The sequence below is a fragment of the Lissotriton helveticus genome, chromosome 4_1 (genome assembly GCF_964261635.1).
Source record: "Lissotriton helveticus chromosome 4_1, aLisHel1.1, whole genome shotgun sequence".
Taxonomy (NCBI): domain Eukaryota; kingdom Metazoa; phylum Chordata; class Amphibia; order Caudata; family Salamandridae; genus Lissotriton; species Lissotriton helveticus.
Genome location: NC_136063.1, coordinates 147,040,502 through 147,055,591, shown reverse-complemented (window position 1 = coordinate 147,055,591; position 15,090 = coordinate 147,040,502). Strand labels below are relative to the sequence as shown.

Here is a 15,090-nt window from a genome sequence, read left to right as displayed (position 1 = left end):
TGCCCTCTGAACAGGAGCTAAAGCAACTCAAGAACTGTTTTGGCTTCTTCATTGTTGAGGTGCAACTTAAATTGGATGACACTGAACCCACATCCGAGCATATCCAGCCCATTTAAGATGAGCCTATCAGAAAAAAACAAAAAATAGTTGAGTGCAAAGCCCGAAAATTAAAATGGGAAAATAGTAATGGACTTGAATGAAACCCAAGTAATTACCAGTCTCAGAGATTATTTCAAGCACTCCAATGCATCACTTTATTGTTTTGTCCCATGTGGTCCAGCCACCACTAAATGCCTCTTTCGGCTTCCTCTACAAATGAGTTAAATCTTTGTGCACATGTACAAACTTCAGTTTCTGTAGGTCCCTGTAATGCAAAAGATCCGGAAACATGAGTAGGATGGATGCAGGAAAGACACACCTATCTTTGCCCATTTTGTCTGAGAGTTGGCCCTATTTATAATCTATTCCACTTAACACTTCGCACACATATCTTTTGCAGAAGACATTAGAGAGAACTCCTAACACCTATTACTCGTCCAACACTAGATGGTTATCATAATTTCCCCAACAGCAACAACTGCCTCCAAATACCTCACTCGCCTAACTATGAGAAGGGCAAAGTCCGTGTCAGATAAACCAGGTGGCACCTAATCGATTTTGTAATACCTCTGAGCCACCCATCAAACACCCTAATTCACCGTCACAACAGTGATTCAAACATACTGAAAACTCTAAGAGCACCTTATAGATGGGGCAGCGGACACATCCTAACAAGGCAAAGAAAACTATAGTCCATGATGCATTTTCAAGACTCAAGTTGGAAGATACCCAACTGTGTTAGGCAGAGGAAGGAAACAGTTGTAGGATATTGTACTTGTATTTAAATAGCGCTTACTACCCCTGGTGAGATGTCGAAGCGCTTTTCAGTGAATAGCAAGCTACTCCGGAACCGAAAAAGCATTAGTGGAGAGTTAGTATAGGGAAAATATTCATTAATTGAGCAGTGGACGTGTGAGTCTGTCAGTTGCATTGAAAAGGATAATAGAGGGAGAGAAGAGGGATGGTCAAGAAAGTGTTTATTTGGAGATCATAGTAGCAGTTGCAGGTTTGGGATGAGTAAAGGAGAGATGGGGAAGAGTCTCTACAAGTGGATTAGGGAGAAAAAAGGATGAGTGTAAGGAGGGATACATGATAGAAGGGTTTAGAAAGGGTTGTTCGGGAGATCTGAATAGAAAAATGAGGTATGAGATGATGCAAGGAGGGATAGAGGAGGGACGAGTGTAGAAAGGGTTATTTTGGAGATTATAGTAGTAGAATGAGGTTTGGAATGAGTCAGAGAGTGGAGGTAGAGGATATATTGAGAGAGGTATACGGTGAGATATACGGTATTGCATTGGAGAGGGTCAAAAACATGTCTTTTTAACAGTAGGAGTAAAGTAATAAATATATAGATACAGACCTTGAAAGGTCAAGGAATGCAATGGAATTACCCATTTATTTCTGTATTTATCTACGCATTTGCTTATTTGTGCTTGCATTTATTTACTGATTATCTTATGTAGTGCAAAGTCCACACAGCCGGGTTTCAGAGTTCTGCATAGTACATATGTAAAAATATAAAGACCGCCATGCAGTGGCAGCATATAAACATTTGTCGTACATTTTGATAAGGGTAGGGACGTTGATCAAAGCCGGCATGTACATAAAGACAGAGAACATGGAGACATTACAAAGTATGATAAGGCAGAGAAGGGCATGAGTAAATAGATGGATAATCAGAATAGATCTAAATGGTGAAAGAACAAGAGGAGACTTCAACCTCACGATACTAGAAAAGTTGAACATTACACCACCCTATCTTGCATGCTCAGTGAAAGGGAAGACTAAAGCCTGAAGATCTGCACACTGAAAAGAAAAAGTAAACCACATAATAACAGAAGCAGCTTTCAGCCACAACTGCCTGTAGTATACAAGGGTAGCAAATAATATGAAAGGGGTGGTAGAAACCCAAAATGCAGGAGAATAAGGAAACAATGAAACTATAAGATGGATAAAGGAAAAACGAGTGTGTATGTCAAGATTGGGAAATTAATATAGGACATCACACTCCACATTCAAGGAAGGCATAGGAATTAAATGAACACTGGGTATCATGCCGCCCACCAAAATGTTAGAGTGATGGAATGAACATAGGGTATCATGCCACACCGCCGGATGACAGAGGAATGGAATGAGCTCAGAACTTCACACATCGAACCGCACAAAGTCAGGGGAATCGAATGAGCTCAGGACATAATACACAACACCTGAAGAAGGCAGACACATGCAATGAATAAAGGACACCACACACTATATACTAGGAAGGCAGAGGAATGGAATGAAGAAAGCACACCAACCCTAAGTAAAGCAGAATAATTAAAGTAACCTAGGAGGTCACCCACCACATCCCTGGAAAGCAGAAGACTGAAGGGAACATAGTAAATCACCACACCCTAGGAAGGCAGGGGAATGGAATGAATGTACAAAATCAGACACCCTTACACAAGGAAGGCAGAGGAATTAAATGAATGTAGAAAATCACACACTGTCGTACGGCTTATACTTTCCCAAGAAAATCTGTGCATTTGTTGGACAACATAAACATCAGAACTGTGCGCGACTGACTCCACGCACAGCATATGGATATGTTGGCCTAAGTCCTGTTAGCTCACAGTTCACCATCTGTACCCCTAACCAGACAGGCTTACAAATGGATGAGCAACCTCAGAACATGACATCCCTGACTCCCCAAGGAAATCATGGTTACAGATCTAGAACCATTTCCTTTGGTTACTCATGCATACCCAAAGAGATACACAAGAAATACACAACATACAGTTTCAATATTTATTGAAGCATTGTGATTCTTGAGTAAAATATATGTGCTGCGATAATCAATAGAAGGAATCTGAATAATCTCATTACCATTACGAGAATGGTAAAAAAGATAAACAGTTCAACCATTTTGCTGATTACAGAGAAAATATGTTTGCATATAAGTACTGTAATATATTGTACTCCTACATAGCACTTCCTAACATATTGTGTCCAGGGTGAGTGACTGTCAAATCCCTGTAGGGGGATCCAACTCCTCATTACATGTGGGTAAGCGTCATCAGGATGCTTGTCTTGGGGGAGAGCTGGGCAGCATCCCTCACATGAGGCAAACAGGAATCAGGTGGACTGCAATTCCTGCATGGGTCGGCCTCTTAGTGCCAGCGAAATGCTCCTCTGTCTAAACAAAGGATTGAGGTCATTTATATAATAAACAGCATTTATGTTACCATGTCAAAGTCCCAGTCAGGCTGCTATTGTTGTTATTGTGTTAGCTCTGTTGCTGAACGTCCAAAACAAGTAACAGTTTGCGTGAATATTTTAGCCCTTGTCTAGAATATTCATGGTATCTGATACTGTACCTATAAAGTAGAAGTGGGAGCAAAGCTGAGTTCGAAGAATATTATCCGGTATTTGCACGCAAATGAATATGTGTCAAATGTCATCATGATAAGGAGGGAAGGAAACTTAAGAACGTGAGCATGTAAAATGGCATTTCTATCCTGGCCTAATGCAACCACATACGCCTTATTGTCAATCCTTTCCCTCTCCTCTCTCCCTTCTGTGCAAGACCCACTCACTGTGAACTTCACCAACAGTTCATGTCAATTGAAGCCTGTAGTTGTTGATTTTCCTCAGTACAATAAACATTGTTCAGATCAGTGCTTATTAATATGCTTCCAAGTTATGGATGTTAGAAACTGGGTCTCTAGTTGGCAGTGGTACGCACCCTGTCCAAATAGCAACCACCATCCTAGTCAGGGTAAGTTAGATACACACTAAAAGCTAACCCGTGCTCATCTTCTGGTAGCTTGGCACAGAGCAGTCAGCCTTATCTAAAGAGGCAATGAGTAAAGTATTTGTGTAACACACACACATTAACACAATGAAAACACCATACAAATACTCCACACAGGTTTAGTAAAATGGGGAAAAATTTTAAAAGAAAATCAAGATCAAAATGACAAAAATCCATTAACTAGAACCAGAGTTATGAATTAAAAACAAAATTAATCAAAAAGTAGTGCTTAGAAGGCAATAGCGCTAAAAGGTTACTTGAGGTCATGCTGGACAGGGGCAATTCCAAAGTTCAGGCCGACCATGATGGGCAGCCTGGCAACAAGACCCATAAAGGGTCTGTTAAAAAAGTACCTTGGATGGAGCAAACGTCGCCGTAGATGTCAGGTCGAAGCGTCGTCATCTAGCCTCACAGTCAGGCCCTCTCAGTCGGGTGCTGAACCTTCGTCAAGCCACACAGGTATGTCCTTAGATCAACCCTGCGTTGGCACTGAATGACACTGTGTCTGTTCCGATAGGCGCAAAGTCGATTTTGAAGTAAAACAGCTGAAGAACCCATTTCTGAGGCCCAGGACTGGATTGGCACCTCAGCAAAGTAGGACTCCCAGATGGCAGAGTCCAACAGCAACAATATTATTTGTAAGATTTTGGAAACGCCCAAGATATTATATATAATACTTTAAAAGTAGTTTAATCTGTGAGAATGATTGCAAGAGAAAACACAGGTACAGTAAGTAGTGAACAAAATATAGCTTCTTTATTCCCTTTCGGTTATTCCAGATTTTTTTCTTTTGCTGTAAAGTCAAGACGTGTTTCGCCCACTTGTGGCACGCAGGCCTGGGCCTTTTTCAAGGCAGATGATTATCGTTGAATCTATCAGCTGGTAAAGAGATTCTGGTAAACATAGGAGTAGTTTCAAACCTGAGAATAGTTGTATATGGACGGAACTGCCAGAGAGTACTGCATGTGTGCTGCATTAAACCTCGCTTGAGGTCAGGAAATTCATTTCCGCGTCTGTGACAGTCGGGAAAGGTCCTGCATTGACCAGGCTCATGAGTTATACTCACCTGGTTTCTACAAAGAGGTTCCTTTTTTATAAATCTTTCAAACCCTCTTTATTCTCAGAGAGGAACTGGTCAAAGCTTCTGACATTTGGGTTGAGCCGGCGTGTTAGTTCGATATCACGGTACGGCTTCATCCACTTGTAACGGAACATGTCAGCAAGTTCCTTGGCTCCTGGGAATCCCAACTTCTCATACATATCAGGAGTAATCTAGTGAAAGGTTAGAGAGAGAAAAGAATACAATTATCAAAACCCTCAATTGCAAATATTATTTCATTTACCTTAAATGCTTAACAGCAACATGGACTAAGTGGGAAACAGGTGTCTACTCATTTCAACAGAAAGGGGGAGTAAACCATGGGTTTGCAAAAGTGCAAACAAAGTCTTGTGAACAGAGTTATTTTTCACAAACACTAGGAAGAATATGGAAAGAAAGCAAAGTTCTCAAAAAGTTGGGTTTACACATGCCTTTTTTTCATTTGCAATTTCACCTTAGTACATCAGAATATATCACTGCATTGCGTGGGCATATATTAAAGGTGATAACTTTCAAACATGAACTTAAAAAACATTCTCTCCCCCTTCCACCACAAGCCCGGATGACAATACCACTATTGAACTCACAGGCAAGTCATTTGTCATGTGTATACTCTATGTGGTCCAGCCTTTTATTATATATGGAGCAACATTATGGTTTGCGAAACCTAACACAAGAAACTACTGCACGCATCCTGGGCCCAAGTTCTGAAAGAGGTTCTCATATGTGATCATTAAGAAAAAGGAGGCTCCTTGAAATAGAATATATGCCAAGGATCACACAATCAATTTGTTCAAAGTGGGGAAGCTCGGATTCATCTCAGATTTTCAGGTTATGTGCAATTCTTGACCCCTCTGCAGAGTGAACGGACCAAGCAGAGGTCATTCATGTGCCAATTATTTTTGTGATCTTATAGCATAGTGTGCACAGGAGGTACACAGCTGTCAACATATTTTCAGCATCAAATGGAAAGAGATGCAGTGTTTTGATCTGAGTTGGTGGGTTGTGTGTGGGGTGGGAGGTGGTGAAGAGAGGAGATGAACAGGAGGGTGTGCAGAAGTGGAGAGTGACAAAACGGTGTGAAGAGGAAAATGATGATGTGTGGGATGCATATGGAGAATTTCAGAAATAAATTGAGAGTGAAAGGGAGGGTCTAACTGAGAGAAAGTGGCGCGAACAGGAACAGGTGATTGAGCCACTCTGAAGACGACCCACTCCGTCTGCAGATCTAAGTAATGTTTAATTCAGTCTCACATTTTTAGAATACAAATATTTCGGTTTTAATTATTATAATTAGTCACAACAAAATCATGTTGTTAATACTGCTAACGAGCATTGGCCAAGCCCAGACGTCTGGCTTGTTTTTGGGCATATGTCAATTACTTTGTTATATGTTTGCATGCAATAACATGAAACTCGTAGAGAGACACCTAAATACTGGGCAGGTGGCATTAGTAAAGCACAGGGTGTTGAGTTTAATGTTTTAAGCCATAACTCTTGGAAAGTGTCCAACTTATGCTTAATTTGCCAAGGCCCCTTTTGCATACCCTCACCCTTTTCATCCCACTTAAAGCACTGGCTGCCTTAGATGATAAGCACAGTGGTCCGACCAAGGCTCACCATTGGAGCTTCACGCCCCTCTCAAGCCTTGGGTGTGGTGCTTAAACACTTATTCGCAGATTTACAAGGCACTTGCATCATGTTTACGCCGCCGTTGCGTGACGCAACGGCGGCGTAAACGTGGCGCATCCCTGTGACCCATTTACAACGTGACGCATCTAGGCAGCACTTGTGCGACGCTGCTACGTCAATTCCTTACGCCTGCTTGAAGCAGGCGTAAGGACTGATGCGGCACGTTAAGTATAGGGCACACCCGAGCATTGCTGGAGTCGCGTCGTGCTTGCGTCGCGACTCCAGCGATGCGCTGCCCTTACGTCACGAGATGCGTCACGCATCTGCCTATCCTTGAACCACGGGGCGCGCCGCATTGTAAATGCGGCGCATCCGCCGTGACGCATTTGTTTTGGCGCATCCCTGCTGATTTGCAGAGATGCGCCAGAACTCATGAATATGCCCCTTAAGACATAGTGCTGCAGATACTAAATTTGGCTCTCAAATTTTGATTTTCCCTGCTGAAGTATAGGTTTTTCTCTATCTGAACAACCTTGTGTATAGAAGTATAAGAGATAGGACCTGCAAGCCAAGACTGGTCTCAAAACCCCCAGCACTGGACCACTCTTTTCACATAGGCTCTGGATGGACTGTCACTCATCTTTTACGACAGTGTGACAGTGGGTCACGGGGCCAGTGTGTGTGGTGGTTCCATATCTACTCTGAAGATACAGCACAAACCAACACTTTACCGGCAGTTCATTAACATCCCAGATATTGGCTCTTATAGCGCTTCATGCTGTGTCTTTCTGAAGCGCTGTAAATAATGAATGTTCTGACATATCGAGGCATATGATTTAAGACAATTGCTGGTGTCATAGTTGCATACTCATCAATTCACAGACATTTCCTATCACATGCATTATCCATTATTCTACTCATCCATCTATCCACACAAATTCAGCATTTATCAAAACATTAATTTACAGCAAACCAGCCTCTCAACTCACCCAATTGGCCACCACCTCATACCACCATTCACTATTCCATGAATTTACTCCTGTATATATAGAGCCATGTATCCCTCCACACAAAACGTAACATAATATGACATATGGACTTGTAAGCGCGCGTTCACCTCTTGTCACATCATGGCTCTGAATTAACAGATGTTTATGTTCAACCGTACATACTTAAACATTTTACTTGCTCAACCATCGGTGCACTTAGTAATCCACACAACTATACTGAAACATCTGCTTCAAATAGGCAAGGGGTTTGCACTACTGCTGCTGCGCCTGTTATTGGATGGAGGTAGATTGACGGATACATCCTGAGCTTTGCCTGTTCTGTTACAGTAGAAAGATAGTTCTTCAATAGAGCCAAGAAGGGAAGCTTGCACTGGTGTTACTACGCTGTACCGCTTCTGTAAAGGAGGGAAGCTTGCACTTCTGCCCAGGCTCTACCTGTTCCAGGAGGGCTGCTGGAGCCCAGCTGTACCTGATGCTTGAGCGATGCTGTGGTGTCTTTCTGTGAAGAAGGGAAGCTTAGCAACTGAGCCATGTGGTATATCTGTTCTGTAAGAGAGGGAAGCTTGCACTGCCAAAACCCAGCTGTGGCCACCCTCTTTAAAGACTTACAGGAAGGGATGCCACCTTTAACAGAGAATAATACTGGACATCTCTGTGCATGCTTGGGTTATTATTGAAGGGCCAGGAGATGGCACTTAAATAGCATGCTGTGTGAAATTATCGATATTCTTTTTCTTTAACATAGCAATTCAGCCTCCATCTGTATTAAAAAAAGTATTTAGGAATAGTCTAAACAGCCCTAAAATACGTTTGACGTGTTTTCGTCTTGTAGTTGTTGCTTTTCGTTTATATTTCAAAGGAGAAACCACTGTATTGTGATATTTTTTTTTAATCTGAATTGGCATTAAAATACTAACCAGACCAATGGTCACAGTTTCAACCCTCTTAAAATAGCTTGGATGGTTATGTACGCATACCAGAGTATTACATGCAATGTTAGATATCACATTTGTAGTCTAATCCACCAACACTTAGAATGACATCAAAGCCACATAATTAGAACAGGCAGCCCACAGATTAACAATAATTTGAAAAACAGACAATGGACTGTAAATCCTAGTAGAACAGAACAAATTGCAATTCCTTTCAGCCCACGAATTCACGCATATAACCTTTATATCTTCAAATTTGTGATACTATTTCTATACTTTCTGTTAAAAAAGGAGAAAACCAGGATCGCTGGTTTCTTGCTGTATAGACCATCACTGGTGCAAGGGTTTTATGGTCCAGGTAGTTTCAAACTTTCCTTTCCAGGAGTTTAAAGAGACGTATCTCATTACACGCTATGCGTCATTCCTCTCTTCTTCCAAGCAAGGTCTGCTACTGGCCATGGGCTACTAAAAGCCCAGCTCTCACTTCTTCCTCTAAGCCTGATCTGCTGATATTAGGTATGAGCTCATGCTAGCTTGCTCTTCTTAGCGATACCAAAGGGGATGATGGACGGAGCGTTTGAGCAAATCAAACACTCACCCCCAGTCAACTGATCTGGGTTTAATCCATCACCATTCTTTAGCTCACTCCACCACCCCAGTTCAGACATGGCCATATGCAAATCAGTCTGACCCTGTGCCTCATGGGAACAGTCCAGCCTGAACTGGCAAGCCATGTCTTCCCTGGACCGGAAACAAGCATCCTGGGACCGGCTTCTGGCATTTCAGCCGTCTTCAGCCAAGCTTGCTTGAATCCAGTGGCAAAGTGAGCAAGGGACCCACGTCTGGGCATACCCTGCCAATTCAGGGCGGACAAGGCGATACCAAAGGGGATGATGGACAGAGCGCTTGAGCAAATCAAACACTCACACCTAGTCAACTGATCTGGGTGTAATTCATCACCATTCTTTAGCTCACTCCGCCACCCCAGTTCAGACATGGCCATATGCAAATCAGTCTGACCCTGTGCCTCATGGGAATAGTCCAGCCCGAACTGGCAAGCCATGTCTTCCCTGGACCGGAAACAAGCATCCTGGGACCGGCTTCTGGCATTTCAGCCGTCTTCAGCCAAGCTTGCTTGAATCCAGTGGCAAAGTGAGCAAGGGACCCACGTCTGGGCATACCCTGCCAATTCAGGGCGGACAAGGCGATACCAAAGGGGATGATGGACAGAGCGCTTGAGCAAATCAAACACTCACACCCAGTCAACTGATCTGGGTTTAATTCATCACCATTCTTTAGCTCACTCCGCCACCCCAGTTCAGACATGGCCATATGCAAATCAGTCTGACCCTGTGCCTCATGGGAACAGTCCAGCCCGAACTGCCAAGCCATGCCTTCCCTGGACCGGTTTCGGGTTCATAACCCTCATAAGCCAGGCTATCTTGAATCCAGTGGTAGAGTGAGCAAGGGACCCACGTCTGGACATACCCTGCCAACTTGTTCTTCTTGGCTTCTCTGCCATATATTGATGTGAGGGAGTACTGGACTACAGTGGACAACATAGTCCAGACTATTTCACTAAGGGCCTACAATGACTGGCCTTACTTTTCAAAATCAGTGAAAGTGTACACCATCATCCCTGTCCCTTCCCACCATCCAGTGTCCGTACAGGAATTGTCTCACTAAGGATAAGTGCAATCTCTCTTTTCCTCAATCCCCGTCTCTATTGTTCCACAAGCCACCATCCAGTGTCTCCAGCCTCTCCTATCCTATAAAGTTGGGTAGACATCATCGCTTGTGGGGAAATCTCACACTCGCATCCCCTAACAATATTGACTACGCTACACCCCGCGTAGTGATATAAATTATATCAGTTTACCATGTTAGGTTGCACGGCCACTTCGCTATGCACAGGTACCAAAGCATCTTTGTGTCTCGCCTTCCAACTCACAGGACCAATCTAATTATAAAATTTTCCTGCACAAGAGATCTGAGGAGCCTAAAACTGTACAAGCGTACAGACTTGTGCCTGTAGGGATGATTGTGTCTGAAAGTGTGCAACACCTAATCTCATCGGCACATCTCATCATCAGCTCATCATCATCCTCTCATATTATTAGTAATTCTCATATCATCAGAATTTCTCATCTCACCATGATTAAAGTTTTAGCGTTTCAGGGAACCTAAAGCAGCATCCTCTGTACTCCCGGTGTGTGCACCCCATACCCGCGTACCCCTGATGCAAGCGCTCCTGATGTTGAATAATGCCCTGCGGTCCAGCTGAAAGGGGTTACTCCTTCAGCCTGCATCCCCTGGCATCCTGAACCAGGACACTTGGCTCTTGTGCCAGTGGGCTACGCCCTCTTGAACTGTGTTGGGTGAGCCCTCCATCTAATACTGGGAGTTAGGAGGCTCCGACACACCGGGTACCCACATTTCCAGTTCTTCCATGGTGCCCCGTTGCCTACCAGAGTCAACCTCATTTATGGGAGTGACCAAGGAGAGCTCCACAGTTTTAGCTGGAGCCACTGATTTACACTGAGTCCAGGCCTTGAGCAGCCATGGGAACTCGACAGGAAAGGCCTTAATGCTGTGGCAGAAAGGCTCCATGTTCACAAAGTTAAGTGACAAACTATGCAAAATCAAAATACATTTGTGCCAGTTTTTTTAAAACACGCTTTTGCCAGCAATGGACTCACACGTTCACAGCACAAAGGGAGAGAGAGGAATTGTACTGAGGGAGCAAATTCTCGGCGTCTCAACTGTGCCATAGAAAATAAGCCCACCCTCCAAATTACCATCAGGGAACTCATTCTCCTGCACACCGTTTTATTACACACTGGAATTACCACAACACGACTAAACATCTCAGTAACTATGAAGGTTCTGCATTCACATCAGTATACACATTTTAACTACATCGGGTACTTTCACCAAACTTTACTTACATCACATGGTATCAAAGTTATAAATTCATGAATGCAAATTACTCAAAACACTCAAAAGCTGATGGGAGGATGCTTGCAATAAGCTTAAACATCAGCGGTTGCTCTGGGTAGCATTCCAATCCATCGTTGTTTTGCCCACCATGCCACTTCCAATTAGACCCAGCCATGTGGAAATCAGCCTTGACCTACTCCAATAGGCACAGTCCATCTCTGAACCACAGCGTAAGCAACCTAAGACTGGTTTTGTCCTCCTGTCGGGTGTAGCTTGGTTCCAGTGGCTCCGTGAGCAAGAGACCCATGTCGGGGCATGGCCTTGGCCACCTAGTCCATTACATCAAACATACAAAAGCTGGTGGGAAGATGCTCACAATAAGTCTTACCCCTGGAAATCAATTGGGAATCATTCCAACCATAGTTCAGGCTGGAATGTTCCCACTGGAGAAGGGTGAAGACTGATTTTCATCTTGCTGGGTTCAAACTGAGGTGGCATGGTGTACTGGGATGCGGCCCGAGTAATTACCAGTGACTGAGACTAATCCGAGCATTCCATCTATCACTCTTTTGTATTCTTTAGTGTGTACATTTCCGCAATCATCACATCTACAGATTTCAGTGCAATGCTTTTATCCTCATGAACCTACTGATGGTCTCCAAAGTTGAAGCGGGGCAATTATTAACCACGCATTCTGTAAAATAGCATTAGCACACTGCCAAGTGCTATACCATCTGTTAAAGGCCCTGAACCCAAGTTATAGGCCTGAGGCACAGGTGAGAGCCTATAGCAATAGAGAGGACCTAGCCATTCACGGAAGGTAGAATGTTCTAAACCACGGGTACTCATAGTACGGCCCGCGGGCCGTCAGCGGCCCGGCAAGCCTTCCTGTGCGGCCCGCCGACCTTGCACACCTGTACCTGTGTTATATTTATTTTTTGTAAAGTGTCTGCAAACACCACGGTTGTTGATTTATGGGGGCCGGGTGATTTCAGGCATAGAGTGGAGATGCATGGGCGCTAAGAAGAGGTCAAATATAACAAGGCCTCATTAACAATTAAATGGTCTTTTAAAGACCTTTGAAGTACTCCGATGACTGGCGCCAAGGGGTCTTTGATCTGACTGCTCGGGGTGCCTTGCCAGCTGTGACCCCCAGGCCAAGTAGTGGGACACAAACCCTACAAAGCAGCACATTCTGAAAGAAAACGAGCTGACTTTTACATTACAGGGGGGGGCTGTCTCTGGGCTGGTGATGGCGACGTGTAGACACAGTATGTGTGCACTGCCCGAGAGACAAACAGGGGAAGAGACAGACATGGGCAGGGGCAGACAGGGGCAGACAGGGGCAGGGGCAGACAGGGGCAGGGGCAGACAGGGGCAGGGGCAGACAGGGGCAGAGTGGCAGAGACAGATAGAGGCAGAGACAGATAGGGGCAGAGACAGATAGGGGCAGAGACAGACAGGGACAGACAAACAGAGGTAGGGGCAGACAGGGGCAGAGACAGATAGGGGCAGAGACAGATAGAGGCAGGGGCAGATAGAGGCAGAGACAGGGACAGACTGACAGAGGCAGAGACAGATAGAGGCAGAGACAGATAGGGGTAGAGACAGATAGGGACAGAAACAGATAGAGGCTGGGGCAGATAGAGGCAGGGGCAGGTAGAGGCAGAGACAGGGACAGACTGACAGAGGCAGCGACCGATCGGGGCAGAGACAGATAGGGGCAGAGACCGATAGGGGCAGGGACCGTGACAGACTGACAGAGGCAGAGACAAATAGGGGCAGAGACTGATAGGGGCAGAAACATACAGACATAGACAGATAGAGGCAGAGACAGATAGAGATAGAGACATGGACAGGGACAGAGAGACAGAGAGGGAGACAGAGGGAGGGGACAGGGCCAGACAGAGACAGGGACAGACAGAGAGGAGACAGAGCCGGAGAGAGACAGTGACGGAGGGAGACAGAGAGGGAGGGAGACAGAGAGGGAGTGAGACAGAGAGGGAGGGAGAGAGAGGGAGAGACAACAGACAGAGGGAGACAGAGGGAGAGAGAGGGAGGGAGACAGACAGAGGGAGAGAGAGGGAGGGAGACAGACAGAGGGAGAGAGAGGGAGGGAGACAGACAGAGGGAGAGAGAGGGAGAGAGAGGGAGGGAGACAGACAGAGGGAGAGAGAGGGAGGGAGACAGACAGAGGGAGGGAGAGGGAGGGAGACAGACAGAGGGAGAGAGAGGGAGAGACAACAGACAGAGGGAGACAGAGGGAGAGAGAGGGAGGGAGACAGACAGAGGGAGAGAGAGGGAGGGAGACAGACAGAGGGAGAGAGAGGGAGACAGAGGGAGGGAGACAGACAGAGGGAGAGAGAGGGAGGGAGACAGACAGAGGGAGGGGGAGGGAGGGAGACAGACAGAGGGAGAGGGAGGGAGACAGACAGAGGGAGAGAGAGGGAGGCAGACAGACAAAGGGAGGGCGAGAGAGAGGGAGGGAGACAGAAAGACAGAGTGTGTGAGTGTGTGAGTGAGTGAGTGAGTGAGTGTGTGAGTGTGTGAGTGTGTGAGTGAGTGAGTGAGTGTGTGAGTGAGTGTGTGAGTGTGTGAGTGTGTGAGTGTGAGAGCTGTGTATGCCAGGTCTGGTGGCTCAGTAGACGAAGGTGTCTGTTGCAGGGGCCGGTCTTCAACTTCATGGTCAGTATTTTTTTGCTGCTCTAGCCCTGCCCCCTCCCCCACTGACCCCACCCCCACCAGTGCGTCCCTCGACCACAAGCCACACTGTAAATTTGGCCCCCGAGAGAAAGTTTGTGAGTACCCATGTTCTAAACTAAACAGGGAGAAAAGAGAAAACAAGTAATGGAATGTTGGAACACAAGTTCTATACCATTCATTGTTGTCTTCTGTGGAGCTCCCAACATTCCAATGTTCTAATGTTCATTTGTGTAGCCAGGAGATGTAAACTGCCTTTAATGATACAATTCTGACCAAAGTGGAATACATATCAAACTCTGAGCTCTGGTGGGTGTGAACTCAATGCCTCTCTCTTCTGATTGGCACATGTTTTTACATTTGTTACTGCAATGGCATCTTTTTTTCTAGAAATAATATATTTATCCAGATCCAATTCACGTACACCATGAGAACACACACTCATCCAACAAATTTGACCCTCTCCTGAAACTCAAGAGTGTCACAATTCCTTATTTCTTATAACTGGCTGCACACGTATATGGCCATGTATACCCAAGGAGTAGGCATATAATACTCACAAAGGAGACCAGTGATTCTTTTAGCACTAATGCCTTTAGGGAGCTGAGCACACTTTATTTGTATTTTTTTATTTTAAATTTTTCTATAGCACAACTTTACCAACGTAGTTGTCACCTGCCTCATTCCAAACAAAGAGTACAATTAATGCAAGTCTACAGATGGATGTATTGTAACAAATAACTTGATTGGTTCTGATCATGCTGGCAAGGAAGGGGTATTTGAGAGCTAGGGGAGGGAGAAACACACCAAGGTACTTACCACCAGGGTTTAGCTGGCTGCAAGTGCTCACAAAAAAGGGTGTTTGCACGTGCAGCAAAATGGGCA

At 45.0% G+C, this 15,090-nt stretch overlaps 1 protein-coding gene across 1 annotated transcript in view; it reads right to left on the bottom strand.

The window, feature by feature from the left end:
* Positions 1-2,872: 2,872 nt before the first annotated feature.
* Positions 2,873-15,090, bottom strand: part of LOC144828440 (nmrA-like family domain-containing protein 1) — a 95,298-nt gene continuing 83,080 nt past the window's right edge. The window contains exon 5 of the mRNA XM_078686611.1: positions 2,873-5,164. Within this exon, the coding sequence (XP_078542737.1) occupies positions 4,985-5,164 (180 nt within the window). The 3' untranslated portion in view covers positions 2,873-4,984. The remainder of the gene's footprint in view (positions 5,165-15,090) is intronic.